Raw genomic sequence first — 19,213 nt, forward strand, 5'->3', positions numbered from 1 at the left:
ACGCCATGGCTCCTTAGTTACGGCGGTGAGAGGTTACGTGAAAGAAACATTAAACTTATCTAACTACAACGTTTATTGTCTTCCTAATGCTGGCACTCATTTCATTACGACATTGTCACCATGCACATGATAGCTGAAGGCAGTCTCTCGCGCTTACGTGCTCCTCAATTGACGCGACGCCCATTTTTTTCGAACGGCATAAGTTGTATTTAAATATGCCTCTACATAACCCGCGTGAGCGATTTCAGTGAGCACCTGTCTTCTACATATAGAACACCCCGCAGGAGCTTTATATTTCACTGTGCTTGGAAACAATAGATTCGACATTCGATTCGATATACTCGGACGTCGTTTGTCTCGAACGTGCGCAATCGATCCGATGCGCAAATTTCACAGTTCTAACACCTTCGAGTGACGCGTTGTGAACGCGCATCAAACTTTATTTCTTTATCTTTCTTTAGAATTTTTAAGAATTTAATTAATTACGTTCGCTTACATTGGCAATCATCGTCGATGGTTTTTGCGCTATTGTGCACTTCGGGCGATCTCTCGAGTCCGGCCCGGTATATACTTGTTCTCGTGGAAGCGGCCTGCAATCAGGACGCGCGCCAACTTTATCACGCCCCCGTCATTTGTCCCGCGACGCCCTCAAGGACGCAAGTATTTTGTTGCAGCACCCTGCGCGTGTTGTATACATTGCGACACATTCGACGACTGCCTGCGATAACTACGCGATAAACGCGCGGCTCCGAGGTGTTTACGTGCGGTTGCTTATGTTGCCAAGTGCGTCGCACGCCAGTAGTCAAGTGAGAGGAGTTGCCTCATGTCCGTTCGGCGGCCGACAAAGTTTGCACGACGATACCACTTGCGAACGCAAAAAAAAGTTGTCGTCCACCCGAACGTCGCACGAAGCCACAAAGTAAGGTCGTGCGGGTTTCTTCGAAAAAAAAAAAAAAAGACTTCGCAGTCGAGGAAAAACCTCGCCCCGAGATCGAACCTGGGACCAACGCCTTTCAGGGGATGTTTCACTACCGTATGAGCTAACCAGGAGGCTATAAAGCAGCGAGGGCGAATTAATAGGCAACACGAAGCGCAGGGACACTGAATACCGGGCAAATCAGTTCTGCGTAATTTCGCGAGGCGCAGGAAATTTCGCGGAAGTTGGGGAAAAGCTGCGGGGGCGGAGCTTCTGCACATGTGTTACTGCGCCAAGTAGTCCGGCAGCGTTCGGCAGCGTTTTTTTTTTTTTCGTTTCTCGGAACAGACGCTGGATCGACGCAGCTTCCAGCAGGTGCGCTGGTTTCGTGTTTGCCCAGACGCGGAAGGGAAAAGCCGCAAAAACAAGTCCGCTTTTTAGACACTCAGGGTGTGTTTTTCTTTTGTCTCATTTTGCTGCTTGTAAATAAGGTGCTTATCTTTTTCCCTTTCCCAGCTTAATGCCGATGAAAATGTGGGACTACTTTCAGAAGCGCTCTCGCTTGTGCGCGCTTCGACTCCGTAGCTTTTCTTTCGTTGCCGCGGAAAGTTATTCCGCGAGCGCATGGGTGGCTATCCGCTCATGCAGTTATGAACTAGCGGGTTGTAGTTTCGTAAACGTATCGCATGACCGGAGCTGGTATTACAGCAGAGTTTCTTCACACCCTGGTGACAACATGAACCTTTTATATGCAATTAATAATGCAAATAGCAACTCCGCCTCTGGTCTTTCCGATTGTAACTATATAAAATTTACTAACGCAAGTTGTGCCCTTAGTTCCCACGCCTTGAACAAGAACACCTATTTATGCCCGTACTAACACATTCAAGTACAGTTTTTTTCCACGTACATTATAACTTTGGAGTTCTCTACCCGGTAACATTCGTTCACTATCACTAAAAGATTTCATTGCTATCACTGGTAAGCACTTTGATAACATATAAAGCGCTTCTTTTTGGTCATTCATGTTTTTGTGTTTATATGTGTTTTTAATGTGTAATGTATAGTAAGGTGTAATGTTCCCACTCCTGCTATAGCCCTATATTGGGCTGCTGTATGTGTAAATAAATAAATAAATACAGTGAAAGCTTACACGTTAAAGCCGCGGTGGTTAAATAACACTGCGGCACTGCTCATCACGATGACGCACTTGCATAAAAGTACAATACTTCGATAAGTGATAGATGCTTGCACATCTGTATAGTTATTTAGTAACTGAGAGGACCTTCATTTTGATGAGAAACGCCGCGCCAGTTTTTGCAAAGTTTGGCATCTTCGTGCGGAGTAGCACCGACTACACTGATCATGTTCAAAACACATTGTTTTCGCAACTGTCTTAAAAAAAGAAGGAAGAAAGGAAGAATACTACATTGAGCGTTTCATTTCCAATTGCGGCGACGTACGACATACAGAATGAGGCAAAATGGAAAAACGCCGGCGTACTTAGATTTATGCGTTCGTCGATTGCAGCAATATGTACGCTCAACGATTGTCAGCTCTTTGGCGCGAAAACATCGAACGGCTGCTGTGGCCTGAAGCTTTGACTTTGCACGTAAACGTCTATGCTTGTCTAATCAAATCTGATAACTCTTCCTCCGTTAATTAATGCTAGTTCAATTAAACAATGTTCTTACTCGTTGATCAAACGTGTACACGGTTGACCTACACGTATATTAAATTTTATATATACGACATTCATTTTAGACGCATGTTTTCAGTTGCTTAAACAAGGCGATTGATTGATTGATTGATTGATTGATTGATTGATTGATTGATTGATTGATTGATTGATTGATTGATTGATTGATTGATTGATTGATTGATTGAAAATCTAGTGGGCGCCATTAACCAGGAGTCCTTCTCGCTAGTGCGTCTCTCATGTAACCCATGTCTGCCCACGTGTTTCTTTAGCAATTTAGAGTTAAACCTAAACAGGATCAACATAGGCGACTGAAATCTGCTAAATAGAGCGTGAATACAAGCCGCATTCCGGCAACCATGGGCCGCGCCAGAACACGGACCGGCGTTCACCGTAGCGTCCGGAGGCACGCTGTCTGGGCCGAAGCAGGCAAAGACCGTCTCGACGCTAGTGGGCGTTTCCTGAGCGCAGATTGTTGTGCGTTGTAAAAGAATGTGTTCGGAGCTCTAGTAAGAAGGGCATAAACCTTCCTGTCAATACGTAGATGCTGTGTTTTCGTTGCGCAAAATTGCGGCCCGCTTATTTTTTAGACTTCGACCGGGGATTCTTATTTGACAAGTGCCCGTCTTGTGCCAAGCTTATACTTCGGCGCTTGAACTGCAGCGGTAAGTCCAACGTCGACCGCGTCCGCCTTCGTTGAAGTGGCTGACACTCACGAAATCGAAGAAATTGGCCGATGTGCGTTTATTTCAGTTTATTCCACGGCCAGTTCACCGTTTGAAACTGTGCACGACTTCTGTTCGCAGTTCTTCTTTCGCTGACGGGGAATAGAGTGCGTTTTTCGCATGGTATAGATATCATTTTTTACAACGGACAATCTCAGGCAACGTTCTTTCGCTTAGTTACTGCTGCAAATAAAAGTCCATGCTTGCCTTGTGAAAACGATTTCCCATGCAGACTTCAGTTGAAACGTCAGCAATTCTGCGCATGCAGGCTTTCGCGAAGTTCTGACACGCAATATCGCAATATACCTCGCATTTATGTTGTTTCACGACCAGCACGGTTCAACTTCCCTAAAAACAGCCGTACATTTCCGATTCTCGCTTTGGGATAGAAACTCCTCGCTGAGTTGAGTTCGAGTTTTCTTTGACCATCTCGTCTGGCCCAATTATTTCTTGGATTTTGCGGTTGATAGAAGATACCTGATTGGCTTTGCTGGAGTGCGACGCTTCTGTTGGTTGTACGTTTGGCTACCAAGAAGCCATTCCCACTATGTCTGGTTAGTCGGCAGCACATGGTATTCGCGGCTAGGTAGCTCCTGCACGTCGCTCGATCATTCCTCGATTTCGACGCCGCTACATTACGAGTCCGCAGGAATCGCAGGAGACCCTTTGGCTGCGTTACTTTCGTTCAACGTCGGTCGTTGCCGAGCCTTCGCGTGCTTCGTAGCCCGCCGTTAGTGCGGCCGTTTCGTATACCCCGTGCCTTCGGCACCGCTTCCCGCTCGGGTTGTCTGCTCCCGCGCGTCATCTGCCACTCGGGCCTGCTCGCTGTCGCCCGCGCTGATTAGCGCCCGCCCATCTTATCGCGCGCCTCGCATCGTCGTCCCTTGTTGTCGACGCCGACGTGTCCAGCCGTCGATCGGGCAGCGTGCGTCGAGCGGAAGACGCCGACGACCTTCCTCGCCTCGAAGCCCTTGCGACCGCGGCTCCTCACGCGTCGAAGGCTTCGAATATGCAGCGGTTACCGAGGATTTCGGCGTCGTGCGCGCTAGGCCTGCTGGCCCGACGACGCGAGCTTGGCGAAGCGGCAGGCCGTCTGGTGCTGCGACGGGCCAAGTCGTCGACGCCGGCGCTCGAACGTCTGCTGCCGATTCACGACGACTTCTGCAGCCGGCACGTGGGACCTCGGACTAAGGACCAGAAGGCGATGCTGGACTACCTGGGACTCAAGGTGAGCAGCGCGCTCCTGCCGCAGCGGGCTTTAGTTGCAAGGTGTCTGTTCCACCTGTTCGGAGTACGTCTGCAGTGAGCGCGGATGCTCGGCTGGCACGGCGTCTGCTGGAACTAGCTAGGTGTCACTGCGCAGGCGTTTCGTGGGCAACACGGCACACACGCACCTATTGACTTCCGAGTCCCTGCCCCTACTGAAGTCCCGTTCTCTCGCGGTGCTGAGTATTCTGGCGATCATGCGTTGGTAAATATCTGTTCGTTCCCTGCGCTGCGTGAAGCAGCATATAAGCCCAGCGTTCATGAGAATGTGCCATTGCACCTCAGCACTTTAATTTCTCGCACCGCAGACAACCGTCGAATCGTGGGCACGAGAAGTAAGGAATCAGTCAACCCGGTATCGTGTCCTATAAAACAACTAAACGCTGCATCTGTGCGGGACGTAAAAACAACCGACAAGCAGAGATACAATTAAATACTGTCAGCTTACTCGCAGCTTTGAAACAGGGAGAAAGCGTAGCCGCGTGTTTTTCGATGTAGTAGTTTGGAGGACGCTTCGCCGGTAAAGGAAAATGGCCCGCCTATACGGTCGACTTCGGCTCATTGTTCTGCCGATAAAAGTGCCACGTTCGAAAGATTACTGCCGGTGGAGCTGTCGTCGCGCCTAAAAAGAAAAAAAAAAGCAAGTCAGCACATTTAAAAAGCCGTCCGGCACTGCCCCCCAATCGAGACCACTGTCCTGAGAATTCCCTCTCGTGATAACAGGCTGCCGTCTAGAGCGTCTGACGCCCTTCACTGACCGAGTTGGCCGTGAAAACCACTGTATAGCCTAGGTGCAGTGCTCAGCGATTCAAACGCGGCTCTCGGAGCGCATGGCTGCCGGCGCTTGTTGCGCCACCTCTGGTGGGCATGCAGACGAGAGCGTTTGTGACGCATGGCGAAAGCAATTGCCCCCCTTCCTCCCTTCCTCACTGAGCGATCGCCCAGCGCCTGTCCGGCATACGGTCCAAGTATCGCATTGGAGCCACTGTACCTGCATGCTCGCACGCGTTCCCCAACATTTACTCAGTTCGCCGTTTGGCGTATAGTACTCGGGCACGTAGGGCGCCGGGTCGGTAGCACGTGATACCGCCAATTACCCAGTGAAAACTACTGTTGAGGCGCAGTCAAGCTTGAGGGTTGTCGCATGTGTGTATTTCTGTTTTTGAAGTGACACGCCTTCGAGAGCGTATAATCATGCGCCCGCCACCGTCGTGACAAGAGTTACGCTCTCTCAAAACTGCTGGGAAAAATTCACTGACACGAGCTATCACAGACGGCATCTCGTGCGCAAGAATATCGGCAGTTTACGTATATTGCCCTTCGAGATTACGCCACGTACAGTTGGAGCTCGCCAATGAAGAAAACTTGCCCGCAACTTTTAACTTGCTAAACCCACTATAGCAAGTTGCCTTTAATTCGTACTGGAAGGAAATTCGCACTTCAGTTGACACCGTACGAATCGTCGATGCGCGCGAATTTTAGGCGTCAGGCGAAATATATCAGTGAATATATATTTTTTAAATGATGTGTGTTTGATGTGGGCGAAAAGCCGTGCTAACATTATAGGCTTGCACGGCAATGCTAAAACAAATGTTCTACGGCCGAATTAAGCAGATTCCAGCTCTAAGGGTCACACGACCCGCCGTGGTAGCTCAGTGGCTATGGTGTTAGGCTGCTGAGCACGAGGTCGCGGGATCGCATCCCGGCCACGGCGGCCACATTTCGATGGGGGCGAAATGCGAAAACACCCGTGTACTTAGATTTAGGTGCACTTTAAAGAACCCCAGGTGGTCGAAATTTCCGGAGTCCTCCACTACGGCGTGCCTCATAATCAGAAAGTGGTTTTGGCACGTAAAACCCCATAATTAAGTGTCACACGAAAATTCAGTGTATGAGACCTGCGATTCAGCCACGATGAGCAAGCGCTAAAGTTATTGCCTATATGCGATGTTGATATTGTCTCGTGGTAGTGACGATGAAGAAAGCAAAACCGTGAACAGCGAAACTAGCGTTCTGTTGGGCGAATTTGTGCCCACAAAAGCAAGTTACACTTAAAGCACAACGATAGCGGCGAACACCGTCGGTGATCGTCGATAATCTGATCAGCGGGTCAAGCGCGTCGGCTTTTATACATCAGTCGTCGAATGTTCCAGAGTAATCGCTGGAACCCGCCTGGCTTCCACAAAGTTCTACGCAATGCGCGTCGCGCATACATGCAATCAGATTACACAAGGTTCGGCGACAGACAGCGGATGCAACCGTCGATAACATTCCAGAAAATACATGCAGGCGCGTCCTGCGCTGTGCGATAACATTTGTTAGGCGGTGAAATGTGGTCACCCGATAAAGATGAACAAGTACACGTGTCAATATTATTATCGTATAGTACATGGATTTCTCTACGGCTTCGTGCGGTCTGATCGAAATAGGATATTGCGATTTTCTTTTAAATATTCTTATGAGGTTGCATCTTCTGAGCTCGCTTCGTAGTATACTTGCTTGCGGAAGCGACATATTTTCTCGTCCTGTCGTCACGCTCTTGTCCGTGTCTTCCAGCGTTATGACCCCCATTGTTGTGTCTAACCAACTAGCCCAAGCAACCGTACTTCTGATATATTTTACGTTTGTATAACTAATTCCTGTGATTGAGCTGTTTTCAATAGCTCGTTGAATGGCGACGCTGACTTGCACAAAGGCGCTCTATGTTTAGCGGTGGTCACACCAAGCCGACTTGTCGTTGTTTGGTTTGGCTTGGTGCCTACGGATATGGCTCAGCCCACTACGGGGGATCGGCGATGAATCGGGCGGCAGTAGGTAAAAGAAGGGAAGAATACTTCAACAGAATTTTGTAAGTGAAGAATGATATTAAATGAATACTGTTGCGGTTGTTGTTGATGTCGTAGTCGTCGCCTAAACACATGGCTCATACCCAAGATGGAGATTGGTCTGTTAGACCGTTCTTTGCATTTTTTTACATACCGTTTTTTACATACCATATAGCTAGCATAGTTATATCAAATTAATTTCAGGAAACCTAAATGGTAGAAAGCGCAAAGGTGTTTGTTACCGGACGAACAAGGCTTAGCGCAAATTCATGTGTACGCATAATGCCCGTCATTGCGATGACTGCCGCACCGCTGCGTGTGCAGACACTAATAGTGCCGCACTTTCTTCAAAACTAGTCAGTGTGAAACGCTACGGTCGTTAAAGATCCTTAGAAAAAATAACCTTGGTGAATTACACTTCATACAACAGCGGCTCTAATGAGGAATGCAGGCAGTGCTGCGCTCGGCTGTCTAACGAGTCGTACACCCCTGACCTTGTTCCGCGTAAGTTCCGCTAAGTAGGTGGAACAATTTTTCGCATATATGTTACGCTTACTGTAACCTACGCAGAACAACATTTAGGGGTGTGCAGCAACGGCGGAGACGTTGCCCATCACCCCATGATCTGTCGCGACGATGTTCGCTCTATTCCCATTGTGATACAGGAGAGGTTGGCTAACTTCCCCGTATCAAATCGGTGGTTCCAAACTTTCTTCTTCTTTGTTTTTAAATCCTCGTTGGGTAGGCTTTACGATAAGGGATGGGGTACAGAAACACTCTTCGCGCAAACATCGCATATCTCTCCGCGCGAAGCGACAGCACACTTTCTTGGCACGCGGGAGGGATGACTGTTGTCGCGATCGTAGAAGTCGAACAACCCGTTGTTGTCTTTATCCTGCGAGAAAAAAAAAAGTCAGAAGTCGGTACAGATAACTATCGACTGGTTTTTGCCGCGAATGCATTCCACAGGAAACGGGGCTGGAAAACAGATTTGTTTCGATGCTTTATCGTGCTTCGCCTTTGCTGCGAGAGCAGTTCAATGACCACAGACACGTGTCTTTAACGATGGTAAAACTCTTCTCGAGCTTTAAAAGGTTGCGAGTTAGCGAGCATGAATGTTAGGAAACACTTTTTTACAGCTTAACCTGTTACGGGCTCATTTCAACAGCCGTTTCGGGCGACAATGGTGTTCGCTGCTACCGCCGCCGGTGTTCGATGTCCGTAGCAGCTATACACCGTCGGGAATGAGAGAAAAAAAAAATTACCCAGTTCCTGCCGGTATCGAAGCCGGGCCGGCCGCGTGGAAGTCGGCTACTCTACCGCTGAGCCACGCCAGCACTTTTTTTTTCTTTCAATGTATTTATTGCAGCACCATTCAGCCCGATAAAACATTCACCAGTTGTGCATAGTCATGGAATGAAGGGTGCAATGAAAGTCGCACACAGAAAAGGCAGCGTTTACACTTTGGGTGGAAACGTTAGTTTCGTTTTAGAAGGATGGTATAGGATAGGCGCCTCACCAAACTGAGGTACCAGTCTGGTTGAATACCAAGTCCATCATAAACATGTTTTAGGTGTGGAGTCCTTGCAAGCATGCAGCGGAAAATGTCCTATGAACGCGTCCTAGCGCGCTATAGGACACACACGATGCTCGTTTTGCATTGCAGTTGTATATTATTGCACCCGGTAGAACGCCATGTAGCAGGTGCACAGGTAGCGGCACAAGGCAGTTAAATAAGGTTTGAGGAAGTAATACGAGTTTAAGGAGGTGTATACAAGAATGGTTGGAAAAAAATATACGTTATGTACCTGATTAAATCAAGCTGGCTAGGTGACTATGTCGCCGCCGCGTTTCAAAGGGGACGTCAATAAATCATCATCATCATCATCATCATCATCATCATCATTACCATCGTATCGTGCCACTTGTATGGCGATGTGAGGTGCGCGCCGCGCAGCGTCTATGCACCCTTCGCATTGCAGCTCCATATTATTACACCTGCTGGCACGCCATGCAGCAGCTGCATAGGTAGCGGTACAAAGTAGATACAGAAATCTTGAGGAAGAAAGGGAAGATTGCGGAGGTGTGTAAATATTGATGTAAGGAAGAACATGTATGGCGCACTTAATTCAAGCACGTTAGGTGACTGTTTCTCACCGTCCCGGCTGTTTCAAAGGGAATGTTATTGAATCGTTATCGTCATCTTCATTACCATCGTATCGTGCCATTTGACATGCGCGCCGCGTAGCGTTGATACGTACAAACTTTGCAGTTCCGTTATATTCCACCAGGTGTCCCGACATGCAGCAGTTGCATGCTACATTTTAGCTGGACCTTTTTAACGTAAGCAGGCTAGGTAACTATTTGTCACCATCCCGCTTCGAAGGGGATGCCAGCAAACCATCATTGTCACCATCACCAAAAGCAACGTACCGAGTCACTGGTCAAGGGATGTGATATGTGCGCTACTAGTCTGGACACCCGTGTTTACGCTTCGGTACACGTTATGGCGCTTCCTCGCAAGGTACGAACCCGAAGAAGCGAATCGTGGAGCGACGCGCGCGGCTGCAGCCAGGAAACCTCGGGCTCAGCAGACCGATGTGCATAGAGCAGGACAAGCCGCACCTCGCCGTTGACGTCAGGCGGACAGTTCAGATCGTTCTCGGGAAAACGACGCGAAGAGACTTCGCCGCGAAGACCCTGGATAAGAGACTTCGCCGCGAAGACCCTGGATAGTGCGTGGTGCCGAAAATGGGGGCTCCTGCGGAGCCGCTCCTCCAGCTTACGCTGTGAGTATGCTGCTTCTGCGGCGCAGGCCTGTGACCTTTATTTTTTTAATATATAGGATACTCTGATTTCATACTAAAGTTGCACCGATATCCCGCACCCTGACGTCATCGACGTTATCGCGACGTCGGGACACAGGGCCGAATTTGTTGACGACGTGTGTAGCAATGAGGCAACGTGTGCGGTGTCTCTTCTCATAAAGCGTGATCAAGACCCGCCGCGGTCTACATCAGTGGTTACGGCGTTGTGCTGCCCAGCAAAGTCGTCGCGGCTTCGATTCTGGCCCCGGTGGCCGCATTCCGACAGGGGCCGAATGCAGCTCGTGTGTACCGTGGCCTCCGCGACACGTTAGCGAAGCACACGTGGTCACTTGCACACTTTGACTTAATATGTCTCCACATAGCGTGTTGACATGTCCTATTCTAAGCATGAGATGCGCACGTGTGACCAACCCTCTAGACTCATAAAAGGTTAACGGACAACCCTCGTTCTGCAAGCGACGTCTACCAACGAGCAGATAATCTTTGTCGTGCGCCCCCCGAGTGAACGGTGTTCCCATGCAGCCCCGAAAGCCTTTGGAGTGCCCGTATGTTAAGGGGTATAATCCTCCGGGTTTTACGACACGGCCTTCAGGCGGTTATCACTATATCGCTGCAAAGCGCGCCGGAGACAACGCGTTCGGGGTGCTCCCAACACTTAAGTAAGGTCGCTTTTGAACTGTCCACCGCATCTGTCCTCTCGATCGTGGCATCCCAATAAGACTATCGCTCAATTTCCTCCTAATCCCCGCGCCTTGCGACCTGTCACTACGGCATTGGGGGACCCCAGGCCAATCGACCTGATAAAGTGAGGAATGAAGAGGCCACGTTCACTCGGAGCCGCCGCGCAGTTCAAAGGCGGTGCTCGACTGCCAGCACTGGATCCAAGGAATCTGCGCGCTGGGAGGTCGTTTTAAGAAGTGCCGTACTGTTTGCCTAGTTGGGTACTTGCTTCTGAGCCCGTCTCGTCGGGGTTGTTTTCTTTCGTGTCCGATGGTTTGTGCGCGCTCTTTTGGCGGCAGTTACGTCTGTGGAGTAGGTTATATCCCCCCCCCGAATTTGTCGATAAACGAGACCAGCCTTGAGTTCCGCGGACGCCTACATGCGATTAAAAATGTAGGTGATCAATTTGCCGTAATTTCGGAAACAGTTGTGCCCATAGTAGAAGAGCAAGCTGTGCGCGCTTTGTAGAGGGGCAACCTGTGTGTGTATTTTTTTTTTTTTTTTTTAGTGGAGAGAAAGTTCCGCAGTGCCTATTGAGGTTAGCTTAGCGACAGGCTTTTGCGCTCAGCTCCAGGTGAGATGATGATGAGTGAAAGGGAGTGGGATAAAAAAGAATAGCGCGCGGATAGCAACACACACAAACTCGAAAAGTGCACTAACACAAAAGTTATTTACGGAGTCTTATCGAGGTACACCCAGCAGGAATGTTGTAAGCGCTTCGGTAGGGCGCAGTTAAGAGGCACGACACGTGACAAGCAGTGTTCTTCGCCTGCGATGAACCCATGGTTATATCGTGCATAACGAAATTCTAATTACGTGTTTAAATAATTTCTCTGTCTGAACACGCCTCGGGAAAGGCATGGATTGTCCCTCAAGTGATAAAAAAAAACGCGTCTTTCTTCAAAGTTACGTGAAAGGTCACGTGGGCTGTTTGTTCAGATCTCCAGTCTCCTATTTCGCCGTTTCCTCGCTAATCTAACGACGCAAGGCTACTACTTCACTGCGCAATGGACGAATGGAGCAACGTAGCATATCAGCGGATATCGGGCCCTTGCGGCATCTGTGGTCAAGACCGTTCGGGTGAGGCCGCCCTATCTGGCTGTGATTATATCCATTGTGTAGCACTATCCCTGTCTAGAACCGATGCAGCTACAAATGGTGGCTCGCTAGCAAGCGAACTTGTACTGGCACAATGGAACTCAATGGAATTTGCCCACACTACGTTTCATACATCATGCAGCTGCAACGCTGTGGAAGCTACGCAAGTAGTCCGGTCAACAAAGTGTATTACTCCGCGCCGTTCCCGACTATGCTTCGCAGCGTGCCAGCGGCATTTGCTCGCGCGAGCATGCACGCGAAGCTGCCGCGACGGGCTACAATTCAAAAATAACTAAAAGCAAATTCATTTAAAACAACGTGTTAGCTGCCGTATAAGTTCATGGATTGTTTCTATGAGTAAATTCTTTTTTTTTTGTCGTTCAGGACTGAGCTTATATAAAGAAACTTTTCACAGATATTGGGTCAAGAGACACCGAACTATTTCTAAATGCGAACGCAGCCACTGCAAAAAGTATCTCTAGCCTCCACAGCGTTGCACCTGATGTGTGAAACGGAGTACAGCCTCCACGTTGCTTGGATCCGTGTTTACAGCTCCGTCTTCCGCCTGGGACACCACGTTCCGAATAAACGCTACTTTGCGGCGTGTGGCTTGGCCTATTAATTCCGCATAAGAATGGTCAACAGCCGTACATGGGAAGACCGTGGTCGCCTGGAGACAATTACGCATCTCCTGTGTGAAAACTTTTTTCAACCACGTTGGAGATAGGCTGGACAGATATCGGCCTGTATCAGAAGACAGAATCTTCGGATAGTGGCCCAGACCGTCCTTAGCACAGAAGACGCTGCGCTTCCTGTTGCGGTCCACATCTCCTCGTGATATGAACATGCGAATCACATGATGTCCACGTGATAATGACTGAATGACAGATCGATCACTGCTGTGCGCTACGTCACGCTCCGTGTCTTTTTTTCTTCGTGCATTTTTTTTTTGCAAGTGTTTCGTTCGATCACCCATAATTCCCTTTACCCCCTTACCTCAGCTCAGAAGGGGGGAGGAAAGAGAAAAGCAGAAGGCAGGGAGGTTAACCAGAATAACTTCCGGTTTGCTACCCTACACCGGGGGAATGGGGAAGGGGAAAACAATGGTGACAGGGAGAGAGAGGAGGGAAGGAAAGAAGGAAATTAGCGTGGCGAGTTCGCTGACGCGTGCGGTCTAATAGAAATTGCCTCAGCTCAGGGTAACCAACCGGCCTATGCACTAGTTAACCTCCTTGTCTTTTCTTTTTCTCTCTTCCCCTCGCCCTCCTCTGATACAAGCTTAGTACGGTGCGCACTTACTATGCAGCCTTTATTGCTGTCACAATTTGAGGCCGAGCGCAGGCGTCCGCATGATCGTACGCTCGACAGCACCGACGATATCTGATGGAAGCGTATATACGAAACGTTGGCGCCGTTCTCCCCGGCCCGCGTCGGGTGATCGGCGATATCGCACCACTCGATCGATATGATCTTCGAGTGGTCGTTCGTGTATGCGGTTGGCGTCTGAGCGTGATCTAGCATTCAGAAGAAGGAAAAAGAAGAGGAAATGATGAGATACTGTCGCCGTCAGTGGCGAGGAAAGTGATGTTCGCACTCCGCGTTTCCACGAATGCCTCGCCGGTTTTGAGTGGAGCTTGCGTTAGACTTGGCATGTTGCCATTCCTTCTTTTTTTTTTTTCTTTAACGATATGCTGGGACGTGGAGGGTTCGCGGACTTCGAGTCGGTACGGTTAGACACTTCCTTTCTTTTTCTTAAACGTTGGCAGCAAAATCGAAGGCACTTAATCGTTCAAAAGCTCCTAATGTTGCGAGCGCGAATTTCGCGTACTTTGCAGCACAAACTGCGAGGTTTGTTATATAATAGCAGCGCACCAGCGGACCGGAAACTTACAGAAGAGGCAGATACGAGCGCCGATTTCCAGCGATGATCTTATCTTCTTATCGATCTTATCGACATCTGATAAAGCTGCTGCGCGTGGCCAACCTGCCAAAATGAATGAAAATAAACTCGAGAATTCCGAATTATTTAGAAGAAACAAGATAGATAAGGAGCGCGCCCTATACATTCTGCGCGTTCAAGGTACGCCAATCCTTTATCGGACGATGTCAAATCACCTTTGGCTATAACCGCGCCGTCAACTGTCATACTTCTACGATCGTTTGCGTATTTATCAACGACGTCTGATGAAAAAGCGGAACACGGCCACACTGATTGCGATACAATGCGACAAAACCATCCTGTAACCTTATGCACATTTCGATGACATTTTTCTCCTCTCCTGTTGTCTGACATTTTATCCATGTGCCAGTCTGCCCTACATATCTCAATACACAGGACATAGGAGTGCGATAGACGCGTCTACCTCAAAGCAGTCAATAAAACTGTTTCTATGTTTTCCTATACCCGACGTCGTTGCTCAGTGGCTATGGTGTTGGGCTGCTGAGCACGAGGTCGCGGGATCGAATCCCGGCCACGGCGGCCGCATTTCGATGGGCGTGAAATGCGAAAGCACCCGTGTACTCAGATTTAGGTGCACGTTAAAGAACCCCAGGTGGTCGAAATTTCCGGAGTCCTCCACTACGGCGTGCCTCATAATCAGAAAGCGGTTTCGGCACGTAAAACCCCGCAATTTACTTTACGTTTTCCTATGCGCTTGTGTCGTTCCTTTATTTTTTCACGGTACAAGCATTGGCACGCCAGAAGAAAAACAGAAATCCCAGCACGCGGAAAAAAAATGACGTTCATTCCCTACCTGCATCGTGTTTCGCATGTGCTAAAAAAACAAAGTTATAGGACAGCTTTGCGAGATATTCCAAGGGTTGCTGTAATGTTTCGTATCCTTGCCACCCTTTTAGTGTAACGTATGCATTTCAAAAAATAATAATCATCATAATAATTTCACTCGGAAGTATGAACATTCTCTCATTCTCTGTGTGTGTGCGCGTTGGAGTTTGTGTGCTTGTGTTCGCGCCAGCCATGTGATTAGTTAGCTTATCTGTTAATTGTGTCGTTCAGTCAATATGTCCGTCGTTCTGACTGTCACCAGTTTGTCAGATACTTGTGTGCATGTTTTTGTTTACTTATTTAATGTAAATTTAAATAGCACGAAAGGACAAAATAGGTGCCGTGGTGAGTACAGTGGTTAGAGAACCAGGCTCCCAAATGGAAAGCCTTGGATTCATAGTCGGCTAGGAGAAAAAAATTCATCTAAGCAGTATTTTCATGGCAAAGAAACCGACAGAGTGGCATCTTCAGCAAAAACGTTTTTATAATCTCATTAAAAAAGTCTCTCGTCGTTTACAAAAAAGAATGTCACCCTCCTGACAACTCTTTTTATTTTCTTACATTCAGCTGGATGACTATTTTTCTTTTCCCATAAGATTTTCACATCTTAAACGCATGGCGATTGCACTCTTGACTGACGTTTGTGTTCATTAAGTTCATGTAATCTTGCTTCGCAGAACATCGCCGAGCTGATCGACAAGACGGTCCCTTCCGGCATCCGACTCAACAGGGAGATGAAGATAGACCCTCCACTGCGTGAGTCCGATTTGCACCGTTTCTTTCTGCTTCTACGGGTGACCCATCTTACGATTGAAACGAGACAAATGATCGCAGCCAGAGGGACAGAGCATTTATTTTGCGAATGGCTCTTTGTCAGATCCGCCGGTAACACGTTATGATGCGGAGTCCAAATCATGAACAGGGCTCGAACAAGATATGTACTGTGCTAGAGTCAACGTTTTGACTAGGCGACATGATATTGTTGTTTCCCTGGCGACAAGTCGACCCGTTGTCGTCGAAACGTTGACACAAGGCAGACACCCCTAGTTGGACCACTGTTCGCCTCTGTTTCTTTATTGTTAAATTGAATTCGACATGGCAGCGCATCCGAAAACAGGCGTATACGTTTATACCTGCGACGAACTAAAGACTTCTCCGTCAGGTTCCCATTGGTTCTGTAGGTTGGAAAGCATTATTTGCAACAGTTTTATTTAGCTTTGCGAATAATTAAAGAAAATGCAGATCCAACGCACATGTTGAAGTCTACGTGAATGAGGCGACGCTTTCGACAAGTGGTTAAATAAATGCTAAGCAACTGACGGCGATTTGTGCAATTGTTTACTTTCGTCCTATGCAATCTCTTGCTGTGGTCATGTTGCCCACTGCAAATGTAAAAACTTTTATAGCCTTTGTGTCGCAGTGGCACATGCCCTAAGGCTAAGCTATAGAGAATTAATAAAGCGTTGAATATAATGCGTGATTTTATTTCGAGGTCGTGCTGCTTTGAAGGTGCCTGTGAGTTGACATGTGTTCAGGTTTCATGTAGGAGGTTTTTCTATCCTAATTTGTTTTTGAGTTGAAGCAGGAAGCCGATATTTCGAGGCTCCAGAGAGCTCAATAGTTGAAGGGTAACGGTACATCAAAGATTGAGTTCTGCCGTTGTACGTACGTTAAAACGAGGCTTTCTTGGCATTTTATCCGTGGTTTAGCGTTAGTCGATTCCTGGACATATCTCTGGGCAAAAAGGATGATTGATGCGCTGACAACCGAGTATATCAAAGTAATACAAGTCAGCGATTCGCGAAAATGATGTGGCAAGTGACGTGAAAACAGGGAGTACTCAGAAGCTACAAGCAGAATATTTTTTTAAAAAATATTTTCAATTATTTCACTCACAAAGACGGTCTCGGATGGCAGGGCTAAAGGCAGAAATCCTCCACTTGACCTGTGCCTTATCACCCATACACTGCACAACGGAAAGGTGGCATATGCAAAAGTGAGAAGCATCATTGCCTTTTGCGATTGACAAGACAGCGAATACGTAATGAAAGCAGTCATACAAAAGTAAAAGAAAGAAACAAACACAACTCAATTTTGTGAACAAGACGCACAAAAAGTACGAAGGAAAACAAGAATACGCTATACAATATCTAGAGAACTGTAATAATAGGAGGGGGGCAGGGGGGGTATGAATAAATTCGGTTTAGTGTACAGGAAACTTAGAAACATATTCACAAAGCAGTATATGTTGACATACTATCATTCTGAAGACATTAGATGCGATTTCACAGCCTTCTTGAAGTCATTTGGCGATTTATTGATAACACCAAACGCGCTTCGATGTTCGTTTAAAAAATTGTCAATAAATACCGAAGTTGTTTAGTACCGTAGTTCTTCTGGCATCGAAGAACATCAATATAGTTTTGCCTAAGATCGTGTTGTCCGTTGCTGCAAAGATATGTTTCAGGGAAAGTAATTTTTGGCCAGTTCAGCCTGCACATGCACAGCGAGCTTCGGATGAAATAGTCGATTAACTTTTAATATCCCGTGTTTTAAGAACTTAGCTGTATGACCACGGCGACCAAGGTTTTCAATGCGACGCAAAGCTTGTTTCTGAAGAGTAATTACTCGTTTCACATTACATTTAATTGTAGCGTCACAGGCAGGCAAACAGTACCGTGTAAATGTGACTGAGCCAGTGTGTAGTACAAGCGACGCTTCAGCCACGATAGAACCAAGTGTTTAATTTTAAATCATCATCATCATCAGCCTGGTTACGCCCACTGCAGGGCAAAGGCCTCTCCCATACTTCTCCAACAACCCCGTTCATGTACTAATTGTGGCCATGCCGTCCCTGCAAACTTCTTAATCTCATCCGCCCACCTAACTTTCTGCCGCCCCCTGCTACGCTTCCCTTCCCTTGGGATCCAGTCCGTAACCCTTAATGACCATCGGTTATCTTCCCTCCTCATTACATGTCCTGCCCATGCCCATTTCTTTTTCTTGATTTCAACTAAGATGTCATTAACTCGCGTTTGTTCCCTCACCCAATCTGCTCTTTTCTTATCCCTTAATGTTACACCTATCATTCTTCTTTCCATAGCTCGTTGCGTCGTCCTCAATTTGAGTAGAACCCTTTTCGTAAGCCTCCAGGTTTCTGCCCCGTAGGTGAGTACTGGTAAGACACAGCTATTATACACTTTTCTCTTGAGGGATAACGGCAACCTGCTGTTCATGATTTGGGACTGCCTGCCAAACGCACTCCAGCCCATTCTTATTCTTCTGATTATTTTAAATAGCGCATGTAAAAACCGGGAGATTGTAGAATGAACTTTACTGACATGGTTTGAGCAGCTTAAGCTTTCTCCGATAAAGAACGCCTAAGAATTTAACGACTGACGTGCGCTCTATCGTGTACCTATTGAAACTAACCTGAATATATTAATGTCATCAGGTTGCTTTTGGGGCTTAAAAACAACAGATTTCGTTTTGACTACCGTTTTAACTGAAGTCGGTTCAGTGACAGCCAAAGTAACAGCTCATTTAGCCAAATATCCGTCGTAGGTTCTTAATCCACATAGCCGATGACCCGAAAAGAACGCATTAGTATCGTTAGCGTACAAAACGATGCCCGAAGCGGTCTGTTGACAATGTCATGTACGTATATAATAAAGAATGAATCACTTAGAATATACCCTTGAGGGTCACTATATGTTGTTTGTTTCATGAGTGAGCAGAGAATATTATGGCATATATATTGTAATCTACCGGAGAAGTAACCACGCATTAAGTTTAAGGTAACGCCATGGATCCCGTAAAATGTGAGCTTATGAAATAATACGGAGTGTTTAATTGAAGACCTACCGGAAATCCAGAAAAAGAAACTAAAGGGTACAACACATGGTAAAAATTATTATCTTTTCTTTCAAGCAGTGCCATTCCTGTCTACCTTTTCTCGCGGAAACCATGTTGTTGGTAGGCAAGAGCTAGTTTTTCATCCAAAAATATTGTTAACCATGTTTTCAAAAAATGTTCTAATACTTCAGAGAATAGAGACAGGACAGACATCGGTCTGTAATTATTCGTATAATTAAAGGAGGCTCCGTTATTCAACACAACTACTCTGGTAATTTTTATGCTATCAGAAAGAAACGCCAGTGGCTATAGCATTGTTACATATATGGCGTAATAGTCCAGACAGAATATTAGTAACGGTTATTATTAGTTCGCCGTTGAGCTCATCAGTTCCTGCTGCAGTATCCTTCTTCAAGGACTTCAGGAGAGAAAATACTTAAGTTCACTGCATGGTAGCAGGAAAATACTATTGGTGCTCTGAAAGGGTGTGTATTTT

At 47.2% G+C, this 19,213-nt stretch overlaps 1 protein-coding gene across 2 annotated transcripts in view; it reads left to right on the top strand.

The window, feature by feature from the left end:
• The first annotated feature begins 3,019 nt into the window (after nucleotides 1–3,019).
• LOC142560637 (glycine dehydrogenase (decarboxylating), mitochondrial) overlaps nucleotides 3,020–19,213 on the top strand; it is a 50,941-nt gene continuing 34,747 nt past the window's right edge. Inside the window, exons 1-3 of one of the 2 annotated variants that reach the window (XM_075672863.1) lie at nucleotides 3,020–4,034; nucleotides 4,076–4,568; nucleotides 15,540–15,618. In XM_075672863.1, the coding sequence (XP_075528978.1) occupies nucleotides 4,350–4,568; nucleotides 15,540–15,618 (298 nt within the window). In that variant the 5' untranslated portion in view covers nucleotides 3,020–4,034; nucleotides 4,076–4,349. Of the gene's footprint in view, nucleotides 4,569–15,539; nucleotides 15,619–19,213 lie in introns of both variants that reach the window. The other variant, XM_075672862.1, reaches the window with a different exon arrangement.

Source organism: Dermacentor variabilis, chromosome 10 (genome assembly GCF_050947875.1).
Source record: "Dermacentor variabilis isolate Ectoservices chromosome 10, ASM5094787v1, whole genome shotgun sequence".
Taxonomy (NCBI): Eukaryota; Metazoa; Arthropoda; class Arachnida; order Ixodida; family Ixodidae; genus Dermacentor; species Dermacentor variabilis.